Source organism: Theobroma umbraticum, unplaced genomic scaffold, assembly GCF_002168275.2.
Source record: "Theobroma umbraticum cultivar Fairchild unplaced genomic scaffold, ASM216827v3 scaffold_50.0, whole genome shotgun sequence".
Classification (NCBI taxonomy): Eukaryota; Viridiplantae; Streptophyta; class Magnoliopsida; order Malvales; family Malvaceae; genus Theobroma; species Theobroma umbraticum.
In genome coordinates, this window is record NW_018397261.1 from 2,413,792 (window position 1) to 2,428,594 (window position 14,803).

The following is a 14,803-nucleotide window of genomic DNA, read 5'->3' on the forward strand; positions in this document are numbered from 1 at the left end:
TTTGTGGATATGACTTTTGGTAATTTGCGTATTTTTAAATTTTACTAGAAGTGTTTTTGAATGTTATGCAAGATTTAGAATCAATGTTGGATGATTTGTGAGTGACATATATTTGTGTGAATTTCAAACATCTTTGCCTTGTTATGCATCTTAATTTAATTGTATTTGGCGTAATGCATATATGGTCTTAATGGACTACTTGGTTGAATAATCAATTTTTGGATAAAGATGACACAAGATTTATTGCTTTATTTATCTTGTTGCAAGTTATGGTTAACCAATAAATGTCTCTACCAAATTCTGAAATTTCAAAAAAAATCAAAACATAATGTAAAGTAGGATTTAGCCACTACCAAAATCTTACTTCAAGTTTATAAGGATGAAATTAATAAGTGTGGAAAACTAGAAATTTTATTTTAAACTAAAAGATGAGAAGTTATAGTAGAAGAATTTAATACTCATGCTAATAAAAATATTATCTAAAAACAATTGAAAAATAGTCTAGATCGTAAAAGGAATGAATAGATTTTATGGAAACAATTGAAGAGCAAAGAAACAGGTTTGGATTGGAACCTCGAGATAGGCACCATCAAAGCTGATGCCACATGGTGCGAAGCAAAAATAAAAGTAAGTATTTTAAATTTTATATATTTCAGCTAAAGTATATTATTTTACATATGCACGTCGTTCAAAATGTTTTTTCTCTTTGATGTTTGCATAAGTCAATTTAAAATTTACTAGATTTTGGTATCAGGGGGTAGAACATGTTGATGAATTGAAATTTATATTTAGGGATGCAGTAGCCATTAGTCAAAATGCATGGACACCGCAGTGGGTGTATTAATTGAAGATATTATCAAATCTGCAAATCTAACTCTATTACAAAATAGTGTTGAATTTGATACTGAAGAAATTAATTGTGATGAAGATGATAACCCTATGGTAAACACTCAAATAAAGAAGAAAAAAATGATGCTAGAATAAATGGTAAAAAAATGTAACAAAGGATAAGACGAAAATTGAGACTGCAACAAGCTTGGAAAGAACATTGGTACAATTATGTGATACAGCATAAAGTCATAATACAATTGAAAGTGTTGAAATTTCAATGTCATCACAAGTCACAGGACAATATAATATTTTGGAGTGCGTTTGAGCATTGAAATCTCTATAAAATAAAAAGAGATTGAGTGCAAATGAATTTAATTTTGCACTATAATTAATTAAAAGGAAAGAAAAAAAACTCATTTTTATTTATTTACCAAATTTGAGTGATAAGCTAAATTGGATTGTATATGAGCATAATCTATTAAAAAACTATGGTGGGAGTAGTTGATTAGTTTAAAATTTGATTTGTTTATTTTTATATTGATGTTGAACTTTAAACTACTTTTTCGTTAAATTTGTGTTACTTGTTATGTGTAATTTAATTGGTGTTTGAAAGAATTTGTTATTATTCATATTATATTTATTTGAATTGTTATTTGTAATATTTGATTTTTTAAAATAATATTTACTTTTTTAGTTGATATATTTCGATTTCTACTTATGTATTTTGATATTGTCTAACAAATGTCTTCTAATGAAGTCAAAGCATCAGTACAAGTTGTAAAAAGATGAAAATGTGCAAGGTTTTATCAAAACATTTGTTTTAAATAGATAAAAAAATAAAGTTAATTTTTTTTCACTATAAACAAAAGAATTCGTAATTAATAGAAATTTTTTTATTAAATACTCTTTATGGTGATTTTAATCAAAATTAAAGCTTATATAAGTTGTTTTGTCAAACAATTTATCTATAAAAAAACTTATAAAAAAATTTACTAAATAGTTTTAGTTTGATTTTAAAATTTATTATTTTTCATAAAAGCTTGGTAATAGTTTTTAAACTTAAAAAAAGCCAAGTCAAACAAACTCATTGTGTGAAAATGGTTTTTTTTTGTTAAACTTTAAGCAATTAATTGTTAATTGATAAAAAACAATTATAAAAAATTATTATACATATGTGTTTCTACTCTCTATAAATACACCTTTCTTTTTCAATTTTTGAGAGGAAAATATTACTTGTAGTTTTTATTCTAGAGGAAGATATTCGTACTAATTAGATTATACCTTGATAAGTTAACAATAATAATGATAATGAAGATCATTTATACTATATATTATAACATGTTATTGTATCTAAACATTAAATATAAATATAAATGCACGTAATTCCAAAAAATTAGAATTTAAATTTTTTATCTCTAAAATTAATATAAAATTATATATTATTAATACAACAGAATGAAAATGCAAATGACAAAAGAAAAAAAATCTTCTTAAGGTAGTGCTAATTTTGCTTGTAATTAATTAATAAAGATACGTAAGAAGAAGAAATCATTGTGCATTTCATTAGCTACTAATACACATTCCTTATACCTATAATATTTAATGATTGATATTTTCCATTTAAAGATATAAAATTCATAATTTAAAATGAAAATAATATTTATGAGGCAAGGGAAAAATTATTTTCATCCATGTAAGTTAAATCTTAAGAAATGTTTTAAGTCAATGTTATTAGAACTGGTGTTGAACTAATTCTTTGTATTTTGTGTAGGTAAATATATTTAAAATATTCGTCAAAAAAAATATATTTAAAATAAAAATATATCATTTTATTTGAGAACAAAATATAATGCAAGTGGATGGATTAGTTAGACTTTTGAGATGTCCAACCAATCTACCCGACTTGAACTTGTAGAGGTACGGCCCATGAACATCCATTCTCAAATAAATTTGTCATTTTTCTATTAATAATCATCTTTATTGTTTTCGACCAAATAAAATCTTTTCATTCGGTTCAAATGAATATTGTAAAATGATTTTAATATTAAATTAAATTAAATAAAAAATATAAAAATATTATTATCACATATCTCATATCAGTAAAAAAATGTGATGAATCTTAGATATATAAATATAAATTTTTTATAATATATTTTTTGAATTGAAAATATAAATACGTGATTTATAAGTTTATTTAAATTTTATTTTTAAAGTTTAAAATTGTATAAAGTTGAGTTTAAGTTTCAATTCATGATATTTTATATCAACATCTATTTAAATTTTTATTGATATAAATATAAAATATCATAAATCTCACGTTAATAAGAGATAAATTTTTTATCATATTTTAAATATATTTTTTAAATTAAAAATGTGAATGTATAATTTGTAAATTTATTTGAACTCTATTTTTAAAATTTAAAATTAAAAGAAGTAGGGGTTATCTTTGGATTTGTTTTTTAAATATTAAATAAAATAAATAAATAAAAATTAAAAAATACAAAATAAAAATCCTACAGGAGGGCCCACCAATAAATTAAAGTTGAGCGAAGCGTCTCTCCCTCTTTCGCCCTTTCTATTTTCGTCCTTCGCTTCAGAGCTCAGATCTGATCCGAAGGACACCGAACAGACAAGGTGAGTGAAGCTAACTCAAAAAAAAAAAAAAAAACTCACATATTTTGTCATTTCTTTCCTTTTGTTTGTTTCCCGAGAAAATCCCAATTTTGGTCTGTCTGTTTTTCTTGCTTCTGCTCTAACATTGAGTAAAAATCGTAAGTTGGTCATTCGATTCTGTTATCTTTTTTAATTATTATTATGATGAGTGTTTTGCGTGTGGATTTTTCTCAATGATAATGCTTGTAAATGGCATTTTTGTAATTGCATCTTTCTGTCTAGGATCTATTATTGCTGTTAATTTCTTACACTCTGTTGCAAGGAAGACATTCATGGTCGTTAATGGTTTGCCTGTTAGTTTCACATCAAACTGAAAGTGAGCATAGTGTGAGATTATATTTGAATAGGAAAATGCTAGTTCCGCCGTCTGGCCGTCTCGCTTTAGGATTGACTTTGGGTTTTGCTTAGCCTTTATATGATCTATACCTATGGTCTTGGTTGTTTCAAAATTGATGTATGCTTTTATAAATTGCATTTATTATTTTACGGGTTCCGTACCATGAAATAGGGGAATCCTACTGCATTATTTGTGGGGTTTGGTTCATTTCACAAAACGTGTTTTGTTTTTTTTGTAAATATTGCTCCAAATTTGATAGTGGAACTGAAGTTTAACAATTCTACGTAGTGTTTTACTTTTGGAGTTTATAACTATAGTACTACTTTTATTGACTGGAATATTCGTTCCTTTGTAGATTACTTGTGTAGAAGTCCAATTTAGAGATCATGGGTCGAGGAGTTAGCAGTGGTGGGGGACAGAGTTCTTTGGGTTACCTTTTTGGGAGTGGAGAAGCTCCGAAACCCACCACAAATGGCAATGTCACTGGCCCTAGCACTATCAGTGAAGTTCCTAAGACCCAGAATGAGGTTGCTGAGGAAACCCCACAGAAGTCCACCACTGCATCTCCACCAGCAGATGTTGCTAGGCAGGTTCCAGCAGGCATTCCGGGGAACAATGCAAACAACTACTTCCGTGCTGATGGTCAGAATAGCGGCAACTTTCTTACGGTAGAACCCTAGTCACAATTGTCTTTAAACGGTATTTTAGCAGTTTTTGATCAAATGTCTGCAATTAATCTACACAATACTCTGAAATTCATTGATGGACAAATTTTGCTTAGTTTTCTTGATTTTAAATATCATTCTCGCTTTCATAAATGATGCTAATTTGCTACGATTGTCTATCTTTAACTTCAAATTAGAAAAAGAGAAAAACAGTTCACATTGTTGCATCATGAGTATTGGAAGGTAGTTCTTTTAGAGTTCATCTCTTGACAGTTTTGGATCAAGAATAGACAAATGCTGTAAGCAACCTGCAAAGCTGTTATATAGAAACTTTAATAAAGAACTTTGTTATGAATGATTTGTTTAGAGGCCAGCAATGTTTTTCATATCCCTTGTACTTAATTTGACAGAAAGGTAGGTTTACCTTATGCCTTGTATATAATTGTAATCATAATATTAATGTTGTCAGCATTTCTCACTGGTTGTCAATTTTGAAACCTATGCTGAAGCTCCTAGATGAGTCTTTAATTTGGAATATGTGATTGGAAAATTATATATTGGGATATTTTGAAAGCATTTCTTTTTCTATCTCAGAAGTTTTGAAATCATTACCTCTTGTTGCGAGGTTGACCTCTCTTTGTTGCTATGTTCCGCAGCTTACATTGATTTTCCTTTCTTCAGCTGCAGCATAGGGGGCTGCTAGTCTAGTAATACAATATACGCCGTAGCTCAGTAGCTGTCAAGTGAAACTCTGCATGTACACCATTATCATGTGAATTATAGGAGATAACATGTTGAATATTGGTAATTACAGTTTGACTCCCCCCCCCCCCCTTCCCCTTCCAAAATCCCTATGTTGAGTCCCAAATGCAGCTTTTATGGTTTCTATTATTGTGCAATATTTTCTGGTTGGTGAGGGCAACTTACCAATGGACTGTCCTAGATTCTCTTATTGCTCCTGTTTTTAGAAAACCATGCATGTGTACATGTGCTCAATTAACATTAATCATTCAAGATTTGACATGTTCGACTGCTGCTACTTATTTTTCACCCCTACACCAAGTTGCAATATACTTTTTGCCTTTTAGGTGGCCACAGCAAATCCTTTGACAAATTTCTCTAAACAGGATCGGCGCACAACAAAGGTTCATGCAGCGCCTGGCGGTGGATCCTCCCTGGATTACCTGTTTGGTGGCAACGGGAAGTGAGGCTTTGGAACCGCTGGTTATGCTGTCCTAAAGTTTGGGGCGAACAATATATAAATCTTGTTACATAATGAAGACATTTTGAGTTGTAGTGCGGGTTTGGTGGTTTTAGCATGTTGGGTTCTTTCCAACATTTTAGACTTTGGGAAAGCCAAAATTAATGGTCTTCCTAAACGTAGCAACTGCATACTGTCAGTTGACCAGACTTATCTAATCCGTCCATTTAATATCAAATATATTATGTTGTGATTGCTAATTAGTTATTGCTTTTCTTCTTCTGGTCCATTGGATAAAAAGATAACATAGTTTTCTAAGCCTATTTCAGGTTGGACCAAGGATACATTTACCATTTTTTAATTTCCTGGGTACTTAACTTGTACTCAAATGTAAATTCAACGTCTTTGATGAGAAAATTACTCATTAGCTACCCCGATTGGGGGTTTTGCTGGATAAGAGTCCATTTTGTAACTAATGTACACATAAACGGGATATAATATTTTAAAAATGATTTCAGACATTTTAAATAAAATTTTTATTTTAGATTAAATAAATTTTTATGATAATTGGTGAACAAATTATGGGTAATTAAAATAACATTTGTTATTTTTACGTTGACTTGTCACATGAATATAAAAAGATAAATATCATTTTAATTATCGATAATTAATCATCTATTAATTATAAAATCTTATTTAATCTAAAGGAAAGTTATAAAAATTTAATTAAATGTAATATAAGAATAAAATTTTATTTAAAATTTTTAAATAATTTAAATATTAAATATTTAAAAATATCAATAATAATAAAAGAAAAGCCATTGGATGAAGATCCGGAGCTAGGTTTGCTATTGGAGTCTGGCAAAAAGAAGTGGAAGGAGGTTTGGTAAATACGTTTCTCAGTGGCATAATCCAATGTGACTCTATTTTCTTATGCCCTTTTATTACTTCAAGTTTTTAAGCTCTACGATTATTTGCATGTGGCCTGGTTAAACATGCAAACCAAGTGCAAAAGTAATGGATTACCATGTAAGGACCACATCTTTCCAGAGCAAACGTTTATGCACATATCTTATGTAAAGCAAACTAGTGGCGAGACTAGACTAGTCGCTAAAATGCCCAATGCTTTACATTACATCAAATATAATTTGGCCCCAGACTACGTACTTGTCCGATAGAATCAGCATTCTCCGCATGAAGCAAGGTTTGTGAATGCATTCTGCTCAACCTCAACTCATCACATTTCTCATTGCAACAACCACCTCAATCTGAAGCAGGTAATAATCACGATATCACCTGTTCTAAACAAAACTACTGCATGCAGCTAAACTCAATCCTTGATTTCATTAAGGTAAGAGCTCAGATAAATGAGTTTTAGTTGTAACAAGGCAAAAATTGGAGTGAGAGTTAGCAAGTAAGCAGATTCAGTATACATCAGTCATGCATCTATAACCACCTTGAAGCAATAAATATACACATGGCTTGTGCATTTCGTTATGTTGAGTAGTCATCACTAATGGAGTTAAAGATTGTTCACTGGTCATAACGATTTTCCTGGATTGTTATGCTCCAAGGTGTTTGGTCTCCTCTCATCTGCCACAAGAGTAGAAGAATTTGTGTTCATCAGAAGATGCCCTATGTTCATATGCAACAACAAAATTCAAATGACTTGCAATACAACTGTTATTACATCAAGTTTAAATATCGAGCGAGAGAAAATCATTTGTTTCGCTTCCTAACTTAAAAAAATTGAGTTGGCTTCCCGCAAACTCTTCCTTGTGGAATTTGGGCTAGTCAATAGAGAAGTCACCCAATACCATAAAACTCGTGGCCTTAAATGACCCAATCCTAAAGCTAAGAATTAGAATACAGGAAGTTATAAACCAGCTGCTCTGAGCTGGAAAGAATGATGAAGGTGATGAAATGAAAAAAACGAAAGTGTTTTGCCTTTTAAATGTGTACAGAAAGCCATTACAATTGGCTGTAAATTAAATGATTCTTCCATTCATTCATACCTTGCCTTGGAGATAAGGTGACAGAACAACCAGCCCTTGGGGATCCAATCCCTTCCGGAAATTCACTGTCAGAGTTTGGTGCATCACCTGCCTTATCATCGTTTAAATTCAGATGAGCTACCAATGGTTCTTGGTTTGCAGGGTCCTGCAAAGAACCCAAACAAAAAAAACTTCTCAAATCATACTTAACATATGCCATCAACCACTCATTTTGATGTTTGATGGGAGACCAACAGACTGACTAATGAATCACATGATGAGTGGCTATAACAGGTACAACTGTATAACATTTTAAAGCCCTTAGAGAAACTAAAGATGGAGAATGTAACATTCACCAAATATTGCACGACAAAAGGAGCATATATTAGTATTACAATGTCTATTGAAAAAGGCCTAAGGGGTGTAACAAGCCAAGCCAAGCCGATAGAATGCCAGGCTCAAAGCTCAGTCGAATCAAAATCTAGAAAGCTCGAGCTTCTATTTTTGTGCTCAAGCTCAACTACAAAAATAATTGACCTCCTCGAGCTCGACTTATTTAGGCTCAATTATTATCAACTTATGTAAGGAGCTCAATACTTGACTCTGGCTCAAGCTCAGTTTCGAAATCAGAATTCAAATAAAACTTTAAAATATGTAAACAAAAATTATGTTTAATTTGCATATGTACATAATATTACAAATATTAAAAAAATTCAAATGCTCCAGAAAGCTTGTGAGCCACACAATCAAGCGTTACAAAGCTCAAACTCAGCTGGACTTACTGCTTGCGCTAGAGCTCAGCTTAACAGTGATGAGTCAAATTCAAGTATTCATCGAGCCGAGCCTGAGTAGCTTGACTTGTTTACACCCCCACCTAACTGCTTAAGCAATGTCAGTGTGTGGGTGTATAAAAGAAAGAAGAGACAATGGAAACAAAAGGAGAAAAATTGAAAAGCACAAGCATGAACCACTGATTCAATAGTTCCAGTAGAACAAACTGGGCTGACAAGTAGCAATTTGATGGTTACAAATTGCATAACAGTCATCCAAATTTTGACAAAGATATTCAAGGATTTTCCCACAAGATGTTGGCTAGTAAAGGGAACCCAGCATAATTCTTGTGCAAGTTTTAGTTGACCAAATAGAAAGGAAGGAGCTATGAACCTTATGGGTTGATAGATCAGAAGGTGCTGGATTCCTTGAAACTGGTGCAGGAGCTTCTGTCTCATGCAATGAAGAATCCTTCTCACGAACATCAGCTTGTTTATGATCTCCAAAATCCTGCCTCATGCTTCTAGAAGATTTTGATTTAGTATTGCAATCACCATTTAATACAGTACCCCCAACTTCCGTAGTAGTCCTTTTTCTGAAATGACTACACAATATTAAGACATAAATCAAAAGTATCTCAGAAGTAATTTATATGGCAATTGATGCTGGTAGAAAATCCAGACTTATCTCAAAATATTTGCTACCATAACCGATGCCGGTTAAAAAAGAAAGGATGCAGCAAGAATTTCCTACCTGCTGAAATTATGATTGGCTACATGGATAGAGCTGGGCTTGTTTGCAAAAAGTATTCCTCGGAGAGGCTTCCCATCTATAACAGTCTCAATGGTATATCCATGTGCGAAGCTCTCAGTAACCTTAGCTTGAAATGTCTTCTTCCCTAGAAGCAGGACTTGGTTTAATGGAATATTTTCTCTTCCTGCAGAATTCAAAAGTAATATAAGTATATAACAATTTTAAAAAGTTTAAACATACTAATGAGGCAACATTCTTTTAGTTTATCGAGCTTAGTTTAGGTATCCAAGAACGTTCCACCATCATGCATAGCTTAGTACAAAACATAAGTAACAAGCAACCCAAAAGTCCCTTTCTCTTTTCTTCTATTACAGAAGAAAATCAAGTAAGATGCAATAACCAATCACACAAAAGCAAATTCATAGTTCACAAAATTAATTTCCTTTCATGTGTGTCTGAGTATTTGCAAGATGGGGATGTTCAGGCTTATTGACATATGGATAAGATTAAGAACTCAAAAAAGACTGAGGTTAAAGAAAGAGAACTTAGTGCTTCTATACTTACTTTGAGAAAAGTGAGAAAAGAAAAAGGGAAAGTTGATGTTAAAAAAAGGCCTTAAAGAACACAACTTGAAGAGGAGTGACATACAGGGGTATAAAATAAAGAGAATCAATCAGAAAGTGAGCAAAATAGTTCTTACTTGGTTGGCCATAACTTGATAAAGGAATAGGTTGGTGCACATCATTGCCGACTTCAATTCTAACAACAGCTTTATCATGTACAAGATTACTAAGATTTTGTTCTTGACACTTTAGCTTCAACTGCTTCCTTAGGGATAAGTTCTCTGGCTTCCTTTCATCCCGGACAACAAGCCCTGGAACCACATTAATCACTATTAGAAACTCAGCAGAAGGTTAGCAAAAAGATTTATGGAGTTCCAGGGATCAAATCACATATCAGAGGTAATGATTTAGATTAAAAATAAATGCAATATTTAGATTAAACCTGTGTATAAGTAATACATGTCATCCAGTGCCTCAAGAGTTTTATTGCAGCCACCAATGAACACAAGAACACCACTCTTCAGGGGATCCAAACAATCCCCAGCAACAGAAAATCTAGCAGAAGGCCCATCACCCACAGTTATCACCCTGGTCCACATGCCAGTATCTGCACCATGGTGGGAAACATAAAATATGAACAACTAACCACACATATAAGTAACATTATTTCATCAGGTAGCAACTGTTTCAGGTGACAAGGAAAGAAATTGAAAAAGATATGAGAATTAAAATAATTGTGAGCAGCAGAACTAATGAAACTCACACAGGGTTCTAGAATTCATGTAAGAAGAGTCTTGATTCTCATACAAGAGAATGGAAAATGAATTTACAATAAGTAGTTGAATCTTAGATTTTTTTTATAGGATTCTTATGGATTTAAAGAAACAACTTTTAGTATCCCAATGTCCATATTTAAGGTAGTCAAGAACATAGTGTTAAGTTCTAAATTGGGGGTCTATATCAAATTTGGTAAACAATAATTCCAAAAGGCTTCTGCCTGGATGTACAATGAGTCTGTTAATGCCATTTTCCACCACTGCAACCTTATCCTATGATGATATCAAGAAATAAAATGTTCGATTGAAGTTGACAACATGATCAACAATTCTGTAACACATACCAACATCAAGCATGTAGAGATCGTCATAAAGATTTTGTGCATCTGTAAATCCCCCAAAAACAAATAAGTTTTTGCCGATGGCAACACTGGAGTGCCCAGCACGAGGTGGTAATATCTGGCCTGAGGTGTTCAACTCTTTCCACGCAAGAGTATCTGGTACAAAAAAGAAAATGTCAAGAACAATATTAAAAGCAGAACATAAAACTTAGATTCGTATATTGTCAATCCATGAACAGATTCTTACAAATAAATTGTGTAATAAGTCAGATATCCAGGTAAACTAAAACAACCAAACACATGCATGAATATACAGAAGAATGTATGGAACAATTAAAAAAAAATGAAACCTGCATCAAGGATATGGACATCAGACAAATAGTAATCATTGCCATCTTCACCACCAATCACAATGATTTTATTCTTCCAAGACGAGCAAGTATGGCTATCGCGGGCAGATGGTGGGTCCCCTGATGTTGTACCACGTTTCCAGACAAAGGTCTCTGCAAGCAAAAAGTTAGGGGGAAAAATAAAAAACAAGTACTAAAAAATAAAAGCCATGAATGACATGCACTGCAACCTAAGCTCTTCAAGACATTTTCAAAGCAAAGAGATATCAAGCACAACTCAGTTCAGCACCTTAGATTTACACAAGGAGTTCCACAAAAATGCAAACATTTTTCCAAAGATTTTCTCATTTTTCCCCCTCTATGGTCAAATATAGAAATAGAGATCGAATTAATCAAACCATACTTAGCCAAAGCAATAAGTAAATAACCATTGTCAAGAAGTTTACCTGTATTTAATATATACAGATCGTTGTAATATATTTCATCATTGTTATCAGAAGATTTCCCACAGCCGCCAAATATGAAGAGCCGTTTACCAACAAGAGCTGCACTGTGACCCTCCCGTGCCTGTGGCCCTTCACCTCTTACACTTGGACATATCCAAGTGTGTGTGGCTGCAACATTAACATGTGCTGAAGTTATACATCTCTACTATTAATTAAGGTAGCCACTGATGGGTTTCAGGGATAAATTTTGGCAGAAGTATTCCAAAATAAACCACAAAGCACTTCATGTTATTTCCATGCAAAAACTGTAAGGTAAATAATAATTGGTTGTTTTATCAATTAAAATAACAAAAAAGAAAAGAAATTTTAACTTCCTGCAATTGCTTTGACAGCCATCTAGATAATCACTCATAAATCTCTCCCCACTCTCTGAAGAAGGAAATTTTCATGTTTAATTATATAATAAAAGATAATAATTATTTCATACATTTAAGTCTTTTTTCACCCAAGTAGGCAGGTGGCCTTATGCTAGCATGAATAGAAATAAAGAGCTTCAGAGTGCATGATTTAGAGTTAAATTCCTCAGAGTTATCGGTGTCTACAAATTACGTGAACATCATTACACCAAGTTACAAGACAATCTCAAAAGAACATTAATTAATTCCTATAACAAACTTAAAATGCAAAAATATGATGATCTCTATTACAGATTTTAACCAGTCAAATTTAGCAAAATGATTTGTCAAAGAATTGAAAAAATATCAATGCAAATGCAGATAATGGGTGATCAAAGGTGAATCAAAGAAAATAAAAAAGAGGGTACAACTCACCAGTGTCTAATATATGTAGATCCTTGAGAGGGTTCATCCCATCTGTACCACCAAATACGAAAAGATTGTCACCAACAGTAGTACAACTATGGCTGTCTCTTGGAGTTGGAGGTGTGCCTTTCATTACCGGCTGGCTCCATGTCTGCTTAGCTGCAAATTTGCGATAAGGAAAATATGAGAGTGACTAAAGAACCACCACAAGAATTCATATGATCATAAATGCTATTAAAACAACCCAAGTACAAAAAAGATAAATAAAAGCAATTAAATAACAAGGAAAATCAAGAAATGACATATTATATGGGGCAAATGGTTCCAAAAGCATGAGAACAACAAAAACTCATAAAAATTTTCTAAAAGCAAACAAAACTGGAAGCAAGCAAAAGTTTATGCTGATCCAGAAATAACCACAAATATGGATAGACAAAAAACGACCTAACAACCCTTTGAGTAGCAGATGCATAGAAGCATTAATACCAACAATTAATGACAAACAAAGCACATATCAAAACATTAATGCTATACCAACAACCTTCCACAAAAAAAAAGGTAACACAATAAACCCAATAAAAACCCTAAAATGAACTTCAATAACATATCCAGCAAAAGGCGAATTAAGAGAATATACGTAACACATTCAAATCCAAAATTTTTCTCAAATACCAAATAAAAATCACAATGCAAACCTCAAAGTTTTCATACAGATATGAAAAAAGAAGTGATCAAAAATTAACCCAGATTTTAAAAAAGACCCACCAGTGTCAAAGACATGAACTTGGTTGGTTTGGCAGTTATCTTTGCCATAACCACCAAAAACATAGAGAAATCTGCCTCCTTTAATGGAGTTACACGTATGACCCCATCGTTTGCCAGGCCCTGGACATGCTTCTCCAACACCTCCAACTTCTTGCAGGCAAAGCCGAACCTTTTCCCACCTCATTTTTCTTTCCTTTTCTTTTTCTGGAAAAATGAAAGATTTTCAGTGGGAGAGTGACGGAAAGTTACAATCTTCGAAGAGAAAGAAAGGGTAAAGATTATTCTTTCTAATGTATTTTGTGGGTATGGGGATTTGTCATTTGAGCGGATTAAGAGTTCATGCAAAGAAATAAAATGAAATATGAAATAAATAAAATAAATAACGAAATGGCTACATCCCAAAGGCTAAAGCTAAACATTTTAGGAATTTTTGGTTTAATGAAACACTTGAAAGAGAGAGGGATTGGAAATTTTAGAACCGTACAGACTCAGACAGAGCAAGAGAGGAATCTGATGGGCTTTACATGGTAACTGGAGACAGGGCCTTGCGAACACGTGTCATTTGATGTAGGACCAAAACTTGGTGGGCCCATGAAAGTGGCTCAGGGGGGATTAGTAGCCACGTGGCTAAAAGAAAGAGGTGTTGAATCGGACACCATCAGAATGGGCCCATCTTTTCCTTTTGGGCCCCCTTTTGGGTCACTTAAGTTCCATTGGCCCGGGTTTTCTTGGAAAATTTTTTTTTTTCTTATCTTATCTTATATATATTAATTAAAAGAGAACATAAGACTTAAACCAAAGTTTTTAAAGGTTTAAAGACTTAATTTGCAAACCCCATTTTCTTGTGTTCAATAATATTAAAATGTAAAGAGAGTTATACGATTAATTAATTATGTTGAATTCATATTTATTCATAATAATGGTTAATGTTTTGTATTTATATTATATTTACAAGATATAATTAAAAAAAAAACAAATTATCAGGTCTAGTAGAGAGGTGGCCACAAGAACTCAAACGAAGGGATATTTCCAGGTGCCTGTGACAAGCTCATCCTAGGTTGGTTCCCGTGTAGACATGTAAGAAAAGCAAATGGAATTGGGACTAAACAGTAAAGAATTGTTATGGTTTGGGGTGCTTGATGTCAAGGAAAAGGACGGAAAGAGGCGGCTGAAAGTGATGGGACACTGCAAATTTGTCCATGCATTTTTATGAGGCTGTGCTTGGTAAGTTGTGCTTTCCAAAAGCCTAAACTGATTGGAAAATGGATTGTTGGTGTCAGAAAGTAAAAGATTTTTAATTTCCATACAAGCAAAAGATTTTAATTTCAAACATGCTGATCGCCATCTTTTGAATCTTCACTGGATTGGATTGTTGGCTGATCTCTGAGTCCATGCTTAACATTCATTTAAACAAGCTGCAGGCTTTGGACTGTCAGACACAAGCCAAGTTCTGTCTTGCTCTGTGAACTTTATGAATGTATAATAATAGATCAATCTAATAGCATAGGTCTGTTTC

The 14,803-nt window shown here is 32.7% G+C and overlaps 2 protein-coding genes across 6 annotated transcripts; one reads left to right on the forward strand and one right to left on the reverse strand.

The window, feature by feature from the left end:
- Positions 1-3,337: 3,337 nt before the first annotated feature.
- On the forward strand, positions 3,338-5,970 carry LOC110417939 (protein SPIRAL1-like 1). Of its 3 annotated transcripts, none has more exons than XM_021430541.1 (3): positions 3,338-3,465; positions 4,197-4,509; positions 5,595-5,970. In XM_021430541.1, exons 2-3 carry the CDS (start codon positions 4,228-4,230, stop codon positions 5,712-5,714), a joined length of 402 nt encoding a protein of 133 aa, XP_021286216.1. In that variant the 5' UTR covers positions 3,338-3,465; positions 4,197-4,227; the 3' UTR covers positions 5,715-5,970. The 3 variants fall into 3 exon arrangements, with proteins under 3 accessions (XP_021286216.1, XP_021286218.1, XP_021286217.1); XM_021430543.1 differs by having other exon boundaries at positions 5,634-5,970; XM_021430542.1 differs by having other exon boundaries at positions 3,462-3,602.
- A 1,062-nt stretch (positions 5,971-7,032) lies between these two features.
- On the reverse strand, positions 7,033-13,779 carry LOC110417892 (Galactose oxidase/kelch repeat superfamily protein). Of its 3 annotated transcripts, none has more exons than XM_021430481.1 (11): positions 13,288-13,778; positions 12,532-12,681; positions 11,702-11,869; positions 11,256-11,408; positions 10,909-11,061; positions 10,231-10,395; positions 9,926-10,099; positions 9,226-9,409; positions 8,866-9,067; positions 7,723-7,867; positions 7,033-7,300 (listed from the first exon to the last, which is right to left on the reverse strand). In XM_021430481.1, the coding sequence occupies exons 1-11, from the start codon at positions 13,469-13,471 to the stop codon at positions 7,248-7,250; spliced, it is 1,731 nt and encodes a 576-aa protein (XP_021286156.1). In that variant the 5' UTR covers positions 13,472-13,778; the 3' UTR covers positions 7,033-7,247. The 3 variants fall into 3 exon arrangements, with proteins under 3 accessions (XP_021286156.1, XP_021286155.1, XP_021286157.1); XM_021430480.1 differs by having other exon boundaries at positions 8,866-9,076; XM_021430482.2 differs by lacking the exon at positions 7,033-7,300 and adding an exon at positions 8,484-8,579 and having other exon boundaries at positions 7,726-7,867; positions 8,866-9,076; positions 13,288-13,779.
- Between the last annotated feature and the right edge of the window lie 1,024 nt (positions 13,780-14,803).

Coding starts and splice junctions, on each gene's coding strand:
- LOC110417892 (XM_021430480.1), bottom strand. CDS start 13,471: ATGAGGTGGGAAAAGGTTCGGCTTTGCCTGCAAGAAGTTGGAGGTGTT. Junction 10,396..10,908: donor TCTCTACATGCTTGATGTTG/GTATGTGTTACA, acceptor ACCATGGTGCAG/ATACTGGCATGTGGACCAGG. Junction 10,100..10,230: donor CATGTATTACTTATACACAG/GTTTAATCTAAA, acceptor ATGTGGTTCCAG/GGCTTGTTGTCCGGGATGAA.
- LOC110417939 (XM_021430541.1), top strand. CDS start 4,228: ATGGGTCGAGGAGTTAGCAGTGGTGGGGGACAGAGTTCTTTGGGTTAC. Junction 4,510..5,594: donor ATAGCGGCAACTTTCTTACG/GTAGAACCCTAG, acceptor TTTGCCTTTTAG/GTGGCCACAGCAAATCCTTT.